The sequence below is a fragment of the Pelobates fuscus genome, chromosome 5 (genome assembly GCF_036172605.1).
Source record: "Pelobates fuscus isolate aPelFus1 chromosome 5, aPelFus1.pri, whole genome shotgun sequence".
Classification (NCBI taxonomy): Eukaryota; Metazoa; Chordata; class Amphibia; order Anura; family Pelobatidae; genus Pelobates; species Pelobates fuscus.
In genome coordinates, this window is record NC_086321.1 from 318,665,986 (window position 1) to 318,679,956 (window position 13,971).

At 40.4% G+C, this 13,971-nt stretch overlaps 1 protein-coding gene across 2 annotated transcripts in view; it reads right to left on the reverse strand.

Annotated features, from left to right (window-relative positions):
• PALM (paralemmin) overlaps positions 1–13,971 on the reverse strand; it is a 90,526-nt gene that overhangs the window by 3,882 nt on the left and 72,673 nt on the right. Inside the window, exons 6-8 of one of the 2 annotated variants that reach the window (XM_063455577.1) lie at positions 7,130–7,151; positions 6,955–7,011; positions 2,341–2,472 (exon numbers count right to left, since the gene is read on the reverse strand). In XM_063455577.1, coding sequence (XP_063311647.1) covers positions 2,341–2,472; positions 6,955–7,011; positions 7,130–7,151 — 211 coding nt within the window. The remainder of the gene's footprint in view (positions 1–2,340; positions 2,473–6,954; positions 7,012–7,129; positions 7,152–13,971) is intronic. The other variant, XM_063455578.1, reaches the window with a different exon arrangement.

The following is a 13,971-nucleotide window of genomic DNA, read 5'->3' on the forward strand; positions in this document are numbered from 1 at the left end:
GTTAAAAGGATCATTATGTATGGCCAGGGCCATCTTTAATTATTGAATGGACCTTTGGGAAAGCATTAGCTTGGGCCCCCTGGACTCTGTCCCCCATCTCCCGCTCACTGGCATGCAATCAAGCCATATACTGCATCGCAGTGACGGCACTAAATTAGAGAGGGCCCTGGTGGAATAATTTGTTGTGCCTCTTAATGCAAGAGTGGCCAAAACGTAGATCCACATCAGTCACGCAGCTCCAACAATGCTTTAACAGTTGGGGCTCCGAATTTTCTCATGCTTGCAGGTTTGTATTTAACACTGTGCAGTGTTTGTGTGTTTGAATGTAAGCATGTTTTTGTATGGAGTATGTTTGTGTGAATATAGGAGTATGTTTGTATGTGGTGTTGGTGTTTGAATGCATGCATGCATTTATGAGTAGTGTTGATTTTTGAATGCAAGTGTGTGTTTATATCTAATTTGGGTGATTAACACAATTGTTTTTGTATGTATTGTTGACGTTTTAATGAAGGAATGTGCTTGTATAAAGTGCTGAAGTTTGAATGCAGGGGTGTATTTGTGTGTCGTGTGAGTGTTTGAATGCTGAGATGCATGCACATATACACATACACTGCCACACAAACACACGCAGATACACACACACACTATAAAAACCATGCAGATACACAAATACTCACACTGACTACATACAGATGCACACACTGAGACAAACACACACAGATACACAAACTGACAACATACAGATACACAATGACAGCAAACAGATACTCACACATATGCTGACAGACAGATACATACAGTGAGAGACATACTGACACACAGACACACTCTGACACACACACACACTGACAGACATACTGACACACACAGACACATACTGACACACACTGATTCATATACTGACACACACAGTGACAGACGCACTGACACATATACTGATAGACATACTGACACACATTGACATACATACTGCCACACACTGAGAGACATACTGACTCACACAGACACCAACAGACAGACATACTGACACAAACACACACTGACAGACATACGGACACTGATAGGCGTACTGACACACACACACCAACGGACAGACATACGGCCACACACACGTGCTATATTTACACTTAGCCAACATTTTTATGTTCTGAAAAATGTTCATAAGATGTACTGAAACGCCAGCTTTATTTGGATCTATTTCTGGATTAAATAGTTTATTTGAAAAACACCTTGAGTGCTGGCTTTATATTTGTAAAGCGCATTACAGGCACATTAATTCATCTATACATTATGTATCTAATTTTTAATACATTAACTTACCTTACTATGCTCACAATTTCATAATGGATTATGTGCAATCATATATTGTTATTATTAGCATTTATGCAGATCCATCATTCTGCAGTGCTTTACAATGATAACATGAGGGTATTTGACAACAAGTAATATACACACAGTTTATAACAGAAACAAGGGGTAAAGAAGGTCTCACTCAAACGAGCTTACAATCTATTCAATATGGAACAAAAACAATATGCTGTTGCGTTTAGCACAAGTCTCAAAACACGTTAAAATGTTGATAGGAAGTTATTACAAATTCAACCACAAGGGGGCTGCATAATTTTTAAATTGATCAAACTGTTTGTGAATAAATTAATTGGAACTGTTTATTCCGTAACTGTACAAATATAATGTTACAGCTTGTATTCTATCATGAACTCTCTCAATGCTTTTATTAAATTGTACGGCGATCTGAATAAAACAGAGCATTTCTCAATGATATTTGTAGGAAAAACAGCGTGGTTTTTGGAACATTTAATTATCTAATGTAAAGACTGCTTCACATGATCACTGCATGGGGAGATGATGGATGAAGAACAAGAAAAGGACCATGGATCTGGTCATGAAATGTTTGTCCAAGCAACCACAGACTATAGGAATTGTACTCAAATGGCAATTAACCAGGACAAGCTTCTTTTGAACTTAAGTCAATGTATTAGATAAGATTTGACATTTATACAAAATCCTATACTCTGCTTTACTGGAAAGAAATAATAATTAGATTAGATACACATTTGCAACACACATTGTAAATAGCCTCCTTGATTGGTTTTTACCGTCAAAGTAGATATTCTGCAATATGTTAGCACTAATGTATTGTGGTAACTGAACACGTTTATTACATGCTGGTTTCAAACATCCAAGAAAGAAAGTGGTGGATGTTGGGAAATAGAATTTTAAAAAATGTTGTAACATTTTTGGATTCAGCATAGATTGGTGAAAGTACCTTTTTGCATGGTGTTAGAGGTGTCAGACCCCTGACCTCCCAGCTCACCATACCTTTTTGGTCATCTTCATACACCTTGACCCCCTGCAGGGGGTGCTCTTGGGTGAGCACAGTGTTGCTGGAGAGCACCTTAGTCTCCCCTGTGATTCTGTCCTTCTCTACTGTTATCTGCACAGAGTACATAGCTGGGATACAAACAGGACAGCACATTAAACTCCATTACACTTTCAATCCCTCCCACCGCCCTGCTCAGGGTCAGCAAGCAGGGGCAGAAGGATGTAGGGAAAATGGCTTTTAGTGGGACAGCAAAGCAGAGAGAGCACTTGAGGGTGGACATGTGCTTGTGTGCAGCTCATTCATTCATTGTGCAAGGTTCTAGAGTAAGCTCCCTGATCATGCTGTAAGCACTGGGGGCCACTAATAGTTTGATGTGATCATGAGAATCTTAAGACAATATGTCCCTTATTTTAAATGATATCTTCTGACAGTCTGATTGCATAATCTGATTATAGCTTTGTGTGATACTGTCAGATGATATCATGGTAAACTAGTGTGCATGTAAGTGTGCAATTGTGTTGAGACATGGTATAAATGTAATATGACATTTTATAATTTTGTGACATGGTCTAAATGTACTGTGAAATTTCATCTTTGTTTGGTGACATAGTATAATTTACTGTGAAATTGCGCCTTTGCGTGGTAATAAACTATAACTGCAGTGTCACCGTAGTGTGACATTGCATCATTGTCTGGTGATATGGCTTACTGTAAACCTAGTGTGACATTGTATCACTGTGTTGTGATATGGCATACTGTAAACGTATTGTGACACTGTATCATTGAGTGATGATATAGCCAGTGGTGTATTCTGGTTTTGTGCTGCCCTAGGCATGACAAAACTCAGGCACCCACATAGGCGTGCACAGCCCATTGCATCAGGGTGTGCACCCTAAAGCACAAGCCGCATATATATATATATATATATATATATATATATATATATATATGGATCTTGAAAAAGACCCTTAGGGGTCGAAACGTCGATTGATTAGATGCGTTACACTTTGTTGTAAACTTTTTTTCACCACATTAAAATCACCGAAAAAAGTCCTTTTGAGTGCTCCTACTTCATCTTTGACTATATATATATATGTATGTATATATATATATGTATATATATATATATATATATATATATATATATACACATATATACACACACACACACTGCGCTGTGTGTGTGTGCTGTTAGTGTGATGTGTGTGTGAGGGTGCTGGTAGTGTGCTATGTGGGTGAGGGTGTTTGTGTGTGCGCGCTTGTGAGGGTGCTGTTAATGTACTGTGTGTGAGGGTGCGCTTGTGAGGGAGCTGTTAATGTACTGTGTGTGAGGGTGCTGTTTGTGTGTGTGCGCTTGTGAGGGTGCTGTTAATGTACTATGTGTGAGGGTGCTGTTTGTGTGTGAGGGTACTGGTAGTGTGCTGTGTGTGTGTTTGTTAGGGTCTTGTTTGTGTTTGTGAGGGTACTGTTAGTGTGCTGTGTGTGTGTGAGGGTGCTGTTTGAGTGCTGTGTGTAAGGGTGCTGTGTGTTTGTGAGGGTGCTGTTTGTGAGGATGCTGTGTGTGTGAGTGCTGTATGTGTGTGTGGGTGCTGTATGTGTGTTGGTGCTGTGTATGTGTGTTGGTGCTGTGTATGTGTGTGGGTGCTGTATGTGCTGTATGTGTGTAGGTGCTGTGTATGTCTGTGGGTGCTGTATGTGTGTTGGTGCTGTATGTGTGTGGGTGCTGTTTATGTGTGTAGGTGCTGTGTACGTGTGTAGGTGCTGTGTTTGTCTGTAGGTGCTGTGTTTGTCTGTAGGTGCTGTGTATGGCTGTGGGTGCTGCATGTGTGTAGGTGCTGCATGTGTGTAGGTGCTGTGTATGTCTGTGGGTGCTGTATGTGTGTTGATGCTGTGTATGTGTGTGAGTGCTGTATGTGTGTAGATGCTCTGTATGTGTGTGGGTGCTGTATGTGTGTGGGTGCTGTGTATGTCTGTGGGTGCTGTATGTGTGTTGGTGCTGCGTATGTGTGTAGGTGCTGTGTACGTGTGTAGGTGCTGTGTATGTCTGTGGGTGCTGTATGTGTGTAGGTGCTGTGTATGTCTGTGGGTGCTGTATGTGTGTGGGTGCTGTATGTGTGTGGGTGCTGTGTATAACTGTGGGTGCTGTATGTGTGTGGGTGCTGTGTATGTGTGTGGGTGCTGTATGTCTGTGGGTGCTGTATGTGTGAAGGTGCTGTGTATGTCTGTAGGTGCTGTATGTCTGTGGGTGCTGTTTATGTCTGTGGGTACATTACTTAATATCCCCCCTCCCTTCTTACTTTATGTAGGGAGGGGGGATTCTTGTTCCTTGCTGCCTTCCCTGGTGGTCCAGTGGAGGTGGGGGCAGATGACTTAATACCCCCCCCCCCCCCCCTTCTCATCTTATGTAGGGAGGGGGATCCTTTCTGCCATCCCTGGTGGTCCAGTGGTGAGTGAACTCTAGCCTGCGGGGCTAGAGTTCACTCTCGCGAAATCTGAGCGTTGCCGCGGCAACGCTCAGATCTCGTGAGAGGAACCCAGCGGAGCTGCCGGCAACAGCTCCCCGGGTGCTCCCCTGCCTCACTCCCTGCATGTGGGTCGGTGGGGAAGGAGGCTGAGAGCAGAGCCGGCGCTCAGATAGCGCCGGCTCTGCATGAGCCGACGCTCGGATAGCGCCGGCTCTTCGCCTAACACACACACCTTCACTGATGCATACACTCACATACACTCACTGACAGATACACATACACACTCACTGACAAGACCACCTACACACTCACTGACAGACACACACTCACTCAGTGTCAGACACACACACTCACTGACAGACACACACTGACATACACACTTACTGAGACACATATACACTTACTGTCAGAGACATACATTCGTTAACAGACATACACATTGACTGACAGATACACACTCTCAGTGACACACGCATACACACATTGACATACATACACATTCACTAACAGACACACACACTCACTAACAGACACACACACTCTCACTAAAAGACACACACTCTTACTAACAGACATACTAACACTCACACACTCACCAACAGACACACACACTCTCACTGACACACTCACTAACAGACACACACGCTCACTAACTGACACACACACACAAACACGGTCACTAACAGACACACACACACACTCTCACTATCAAACACACACACACTCACTATCAGACACACACTAACACTCTCACTAACAGACACACACTAACACTCTCACTAACAGACACACTAACAAACACACACACTAACACACTCACAATTTTTTTTATTATTATTTGCTTACATTTTGGTGGCTTCTTCCTCGGTTCAGTGGGGCTTCTGCTGGCTGGGCTGGCAGGGCAGGCTCATAGTGGAGGCGGCGAGGGAGCAGTGATCCTCCTGTTCGGCTCCATCACGCGCCTTTTAGTGATGTCATATTCCGGCTCCCGCATCACTGCGGTGCGCGTGAGGGAGCTGAGCAGGAAAGAGCTCAGAGTGCTTCCTCGGTGCCTGTCTCCCACCTCAGTCCATGCCAGCCTGGGGGGGCCCAGAGGTGGCCACCCGGCCAGCTCGAGCACCACAGGACAACAGGCTGGCAAGTCATTTGCCAGGGCGTTTGTGGGGCGGCTTTTTTTGCCGCCCCCCTGAAAGTGCCGCACGTGGCAAATGCCTTGTCAGCCTCATGTTAAATACACCGCTGGATATAGCATACTATAAACGTAGTGTGACATTTTATCATTGTGTGGTGATATGACATATTGTAAATGTAGTGTGACACTGTATCATTGTGTGGTGATATGATATATGGTCATTGTAGTGTGACATTGTATCATTGTGTGGTGATATAGAACACTGTAAACATAGTGTGACAGTATGTCATTGTGTGGTGATGTACCATACTGTAAACCTAGTGTGACATTTATACATTGTCACAATATGTTCACAGTATGCCATATCACCACACAATGATACAATGTCACACTATGTTTATTGATACAACAAATGTAGTGTGACAATGATGGCATGGTACACTGTAAATACTGTAAAGTACACTTACATGTTAAAGTCCAACACCACTAGCCAGGCTTTAAAAGTTACCTTTTGCTCCAAACTTAGGGTGTATTTTTATTCAACAGGGCTACATGTTTACTTGCCAGTGGCTAGTGGCCACTTGAGCCCTGCTGTAACCATACTGCGAAATTGAATCATTGAACAATGATATTGTCTACTGTAACCATAGTGTGATACTGTGACATTTTTAGCGATATGGCAAACTGTAACTGTAGAAATACACGGTATGGTGGTAAGGTATACTGTAATTACAGAGTGCTATTGTAATCATTTTGTGGATTGTATGTATTATTAATGTGTTGATGTGCTATGATTAATCACACTGTAGCAACTCTAGATGATATTGTTTCATTGATCACTCGTTTCCATGCTGAGTGACTGTACTTATTACATGTCTATCATGTGACACTGGAGCCTTACTTTTAGCAGGGACAGCCCAGCCATGCCACTTCCTTCAATGCTATGAAAGCCAAGCAGTGCCTCATTGCAGGATGGTACCCATCCCTCTTTTTCATCCTTGATGTTTACATACCTGCCCTCATCATGTCTGGACTGTCTGTTTTCTTAGCAGGAGAAGATGCATTCTGGTCTATGGAGAAAATAATTGGACAACATTAGGAATCATTAGAAAATGCTTCCCAACACCACCCCCCTCCCCCCCCCCCCCTCAAAAAAAGTGTAAAAGTGTAAATAGAAAGCAGTCTTACCTCGGATTGCATTCACTGAGGTCTAGAATGAAACAAAGAGACATGAGTAAAATTCTGATGCTAGCCAAACAAATTAATATATTTGCGCAGAAAAACACATAATTCTCCTTGTAAGTACAAGAAAAGAGGCATTTTAAATCACTTCACAACTTTATTCACACCTATTTTCCTCATCCCCTCACCCCCAGGTTTCTCTTTTTATATAGTCTCTTGTATTCCACTAAGCCCATTCCATTTTAATTTTTTTTTTTACCATCAAAGACCCTCCAGTGTCCTCTAATCCCTATTCTCATAAATGACCTACAACCTCAATTTTCCTCTCTCTTAAAGGTGTGGAAATAAAAATATCTTGCCTACAACAGATTCCCTGTTGGGTTTCCCATATTTATTGCTCTTGTTTTTTTTCTTTTCCATCTCTGTGTTTTTATTAAGTCAAAGTCTAAATTTCACAGCCCATTGTTAAAGAGACATACATCCCTTTGAGTCAATTGTCTTATTCAGAATCTTTAACTTGCCTCACTCTAGCTACAAAAAGATAACTATGATTATTTTTTCATATGTTTACCTGCTTCTTCTTTCTTATGCTTTTCACACCCACTTGAGGGGACGTAGGCCACTGATCTAACTAATAAGTGTAATATACCTAGGAAGGCAGGAAATGTGCATTGGGCATGCCTGGCAGATTTACCAGATTTCTTCACCTTGCAACATCCTGACAAGGGTAGAAGATAGGGAGTTTGAGGGAGTGTAAAGGTTCTCTCTTTGGGAGGTGTGCCTAACAATGCAATCTGACCAACATGATGTAACAAGTATTACATACTTTTTAACGTTTGTCTTGCTTTAATATAGTTTGTATATTTGTTTCAAAGTGTTGCATGTCCCTTTAACCCATTTCTTTTTATTTTAAAGGGACACTATAGTCACCTGAACAACTTTAGCTTAATGAAGCAGTTTTGGTGTATAGAACATGCCCCTGCAGCCTCACTGCTCAATCCTCTGCCATTTAGGAGTTAAATCCCTTTGTTTATGAACCCTAGTCACACCTCCCTGCATTTGACTTGCACAGCCTTCCCTAAACACTTCCTGTAAAGAGAGCCCTATTTAGGCTTTCTTTATTGCAAGTTCTGTTTAATTAAGATTTTCTTATCCCCTGCTATGTTAATAGCTTGCTAGACCCTGCAAGAGCATCCTGTATGTGATTAAAGTTCAATTTAGAGATTGAGATACAATTATTTAAGGTAAATTACATCTGTCTGAAAGTGACACCATTTTTTTCATGCAGGCTCTGTCAATCATAGCCAGGGGAGGTGTGGCTAGGGCTGCATAAACAGAAACAAAGTGATTTAACTCCTAAATGACAGTGAATTGAGCAGTGAAATTGCAGGGGAATGAACTATACACTAAAACTGCGTTATTTAGCTAAAGTAATTTAGGTGACTATAGTGTTCCTTTAACATTCTTTCTTGGCTAGCATTGAATCTTGTACAAATTGTGCTCAGCTTCATTATCACTACAGTTATGGCACTCAGGAGTCATGTGTTGTAACTTCAGTGTTGGTAGATTCTAGTGCAGAGCACATGAAAATAACTAACAGCTGGACACAGAGAGAGATCCGCCCTACGTACATGGCTGGACTGGATGGTGTGAGAATTAATTTAAGATGTAATTCATGGATTAAAGTAGTGAATTCTGATATAAAGTACAGAGAATATTAGTCATAACATATAAATTAGTGAGATAGGGTGCATATGTGGTAAGGTATAGTGTGTTATAATGCAAGGGTTTTACTTAGAGGAAACCGTGGTAATAGAGATTAAGGAATTAAGTAATATATTTGCAGTTGTAAGCCATTTGGTTAACATACTCTATAGACACAATTAATAATTTCACATGAGATTCTATCATGTTATGATCATAAGATCCACCTTAAAATGAAAAGATTGTATAATATTGGAATTTTTGAGTTTATTCTCAAATTACCAAATTGTAGTAAAAACTGAATTGCAACAGCCAAGATTTGACTTTTGCAGAGATGGAGATGAAGTCATTATTCCAAATCAATTATTTGGTCCTAAATTCTGAATTTTAGTTTTTATGCATTCACTACCAAGTACTTTTTCTGTGCAGAAATATTTGTTTGTTGAACAAACGTGAACACACACAAACTGATACAAAAGTATGCAAATGTTGCATGAGAACTACTCAAGGAAAGAAAAGCCATATAGCGCATCCAAGGCATTCACAGGAAATGTACTGCTTTGCACCAGACGTTTGCAGTCAGCGCTAGTTTAAAGGACCACTCTAGGCACCCAGACCACTTCAGCTTAATGAAGTGGTCTGGGTGCCAGGTCCAGCTAGGGTTAACCCATTTTTTTTATAAACATAGCAGTTTCAGAGAAACTGCTATGTTTATAAATTGGTTAAGCCTTCCCCCTAATCCTCTAGTGGCTGTCTCATTGACAGCCGCTAGAGGCGCTTGCGTGATTCTCACCGTGAAAATCACAGTGAGAGCACGCAAGCGTCCATAGGAAAGCATTGTAAATGCTTTCCTATGCGACCGGCTGAATGCGCGCGCAGCTCTTGCCGCGCGTGCCCATACAGCCGACGGGGCGGAGAGGAGGCGGAGAGGATGAGGAGAGCTCCCCGCCCAGCACTGGAAAAAGGTAAGTTTTACCCCTTTCCAGAGCCGGGCGGGAGGGTGTCCCTGAGGGTGGGGGCACCCTCAGGGCACTCTAGTGCCAGGAAAACGAGTATGTTTTCCTGGCACTAGAGTGGTCCTTTAACTCCCTGAGAAATTGTGTATCATTAAATGATGTGTTTTTTAAGGTTTCTAAAGCATTATTTCCTTGGCCATTAAAACCAGTATGGTTTTGTTTGCAAAAACAAGACTTTCAGTATATTTTAAGGTGTTTTACAACAGAGGATGCAAGTTGCTAGCTTGTAGGGATTTTGCATTTGAGTAAATAGCGCGTGAGACAGCGTGCAGAGCCTCTAACAGAATACAGGCTATGTACGTTTTTGTCGTTTTAAACCCACTCTAGTTTTATAATAGTTTTATTTACAGAAGGTAGCCCCTCTTCATATGAGATATTAGGAGACTGTGGAGAAAGAAAGGGTGATTATTATGGGTACTTCATTGTGAAACGTTTCCACTAGTGGTACAACGGTTGACAAAAGCAACATCAAGATCTTTAACATCTAAAAGCTGAACTTTATGGATGTATGCCTCTTTTCAGCTATGTAACTATGTAACGAACAAATGTTTAACCAGTTAACTTCGTACATAACTGAATAAACTGCTGAGTGGGATATTGAATGTCTATTAGGTACACCACCTTTTTAGCATTGGCACATGCAAGGTACTTCAGCTGCAGCTCACTTCAGGTGGCAAGATAGTAGTGCTTCTATTTTGAATTTGACAAAAAAAAAGTATTTGCTCTTTGCTGACCTACTAATGGGGTCAAGGCAGTTCCTCCCCCGATTACAGTTGTAAGAGAGGTGATGGGTAATTGGTGGTGATCATGTCGTACCCCCACTCTTCTGCATTTATAGCAAGGCAGGAAAATGCTAAAGCCCTGATGTGCCTGTTTCGTCCAAAGTCTGCACTGATGTTCACTGTGCAGAAGTGCTGCCCTATGCAAGCAGGGGTAGCTAGTACAGAGAGGAGGAAAAAATATATTGGCTTCTCTAAGTACCAACCTCTCTTTACAGACATAGAGGGCTGCCAAGGGATGCCAGGACCTCAATTGCAAATTGTGAACACCAGGGCTTCAGGACTTTCCCACTGGTCACACTATTGGAGTACGAGGGTCAGAGACACAAGGTGGATTAGGGAAATAATGAGATGGATGCAAGGGGAGTTAGAGTATCTTAAAATTGTAAAAGCTGTAAGAGCAATTTCTGTAAAATTTTGTTTTTATGCATTCATTACCAACATTGTCAATATGTTAGGGAGTACTGTAATGATTTAGCTTATGACAAAATTCATACTTTGCCAAGATTCTTTAATGCCAGTCTGAGTTCTTTCAGGTTAACTGCCATCTCAGTCTATTAGGGACTCGGGAGTATCCAACGGTAACAAAGAGAATTCTGCCTCTGCTTAGTTCAGTTGATGAATCCAGGAAACTTGGATATTACTATTACCAAAGTAGTAAATGTAGGCGTAATGCCATATATAACCACAAGGTGGAGCTGTAATCTAGCACAGAAAATGTTACCTAAAATCTTGCTTACAAATATGGGTGTGTATCAATTATTGCCAATGCTTAATTAATAAACATGTACGATTTGTGCTAAATGGGAAAAAAAATTGAATTGCTGCATATTTTATAGCAATTTAATAATGATTAATGACAAAAAAATAATGACTTATGAATAATGGTATGCTTATAAATATTAATTTTGAAATGTGTTTTAAAATATTCAGTCTATAAATCCATAAATACCCTAAATCTATAATAATATTTTTATCTAGCTTAGCTATAACTATATAAACTAAAGCGGTAGGACAAGTTATATTTAATATGGACGGGCCTATTTGGGAACAATTTTCCTTACTACTTACATGGTGGGGGTGTGGGAGGGGGCAGAGCACTTCTGTAACCACAACTACTACAGTGGGTTGTAGTGGGTATGGTTCCTAGAGGGTTCTTTTAAAATGATTTTGAAAGCATCAAGCTAAGAATAAACTTCTTGTTTATCAATGTGAAGTCTGAAATAACTGCTCTGCAGCATGTAAATCTCAGAAGCTTGAGCCAGACAGGGCAGCTCTTAACTATTGCACTACACCAAATCTACTGGCATGCAAAGAAAAGTTCTGACGAAATGTAGGCTTTTATTTACAGACTATATAGCGCCTTTCTCCTAGTGGTACTCAAAGCACTTTTCAGTGCACACTCTCAGAATTAACCAAATCAACAGCTGAATAATAGATGTTATTATTACACAATTGATGGTACTCATTTTATCGACCTCGGAAGGATGAAGGGCTGACTTGACCCTGCCGGGAGTAGAACCTGTGACCTTGTACACCTTAACAGTTCTAAAGACAAATGTGCTCATCATATTGAAACAATTATTTCAGGAGTTCATACTGCCATATTTTAACACCTAATAACCTCTCAGATCTCAAAAATGGGATATACAGGCCAAGGCTGGCCCACCAGAGTGATGGGCAATTTTCTGGTAGGTCGCCATTGGCTGCAGCTATTATGACTGGTGCTATAACCATCAACTTGTTTTTTTAAATAAATATATGGTACAGCTGCATGTGGTTGCAATGGACTTGGCCCATTGCTGTACATGATGTTGGTGTAGGCTGCTGATATAAATTAATTTATTTCCAGAGGTATACCAATCAGGAATCTGTATCCAGTAGATGCAGGGTTAAAATAAGCACCCACTGCACAGACATATAACTCTTATAGCAGGGTTTGAAGTTTAACATGTAAAAACCCAATTTGTTGGGAAACTCATAAGTTAACAATAGTAAAAAAAAAAAAAAAAAATACCCCACATGAGTATTCAAAAAATAAAATACAAAATCAGATAATCTTATTCATGGGGGGCATTAAAAAGGTCTCCATGGCCCATCACAATATAATTTATCAAATATTTTTTTTAAATAACTAAAAAATATGGGATAGTCCGTAAATAATTTTAAAATTATAAAGTTAATATAATTAGATAATATATTTACACATTTTAAAGAGACAGGGAAGTGAGTTTTGTAAAAAAAAAAAAAAAGATATATACACAGTAAAACAAACAATAGGGAAACTGTTACTGAGATTAGAGGAGAGCAGGGGTAAAATGAAGTATTGAGCTAAAATATTTCCTATTAGTTTCAGTTAAGACTGTGTAACACTCTATTAACTGTTTGCCTGGTCATTTTTGAATATAAAGATTTTTGTTACCACCTGTATACATGCTTCACAACAGTCCAGGATTCGGCAGGAAATTCCCAAATAAAGGACTCCTATCCAATCATTCCAGGTTTCTGCACTGGTGTCCTGCTTCTCAAAAGATGCTCAAGCTGTCTGTCTATGTGACATCAAAAAACTTTCAGTAGTTCGCCTGACCCCTTTAATAGATCTAAAGAATTTCTGACTATAAATCTGTGCAATGCCTAACCTGTTGTTGTTTTACCAATGTAACGCCTTAGTTTTAAGTGCTCTTTTCATTTTCATAAAAAATACTTTAAAAAATTAAACTCCAGAAAGCTTGTCAAACCAAATTACTGTTGATATAAGAATTGTATTACAAAATGCTACATAATTAGCATCACCTTATGAAAAAAAGTAATGCAGCGTGTTAAAACAAATTTTCTAATTCCTGGTCTAAATCACTTTAAGGAATGTTTATCCTCAACGATGTAAAACTTTTATATGGGGGGTGGGAGGCGGGTGGATGACTAAATCTTATTAGAGGAGTAATTCCTGTTTACAGTTATCTACACTATCTTCCATAGCTAACAAATGTCAGCGATATGGATCTTTTATTATCTGTTGGGGGTTCACCTTGAACTCCATTCCTCCCGCCCCACCACCTGTTTCCTCGATCCTATTCCTTCATATCTCATCCACACTTTGTCTCCTTCTCTTGCTTTGCCTCTCGCTAAAATTTTCAATCTCTCCCTCTCCTCTGGCACATTTTCTCTATCCTTCAAACATGCAACCATAACCCCGATTCTGAAAAAGCCCAACCTTGACCCTAATTCCCCATCCAACTACCGCCCTATCTCGCTACTGCCGTTTGTCTCAAGGATACTTGCAAAAAGCAAGTGAATGATAACAACTGATTATGTGCATCCTGTCAGATACATTTGGTTTTGCATTCGTTTG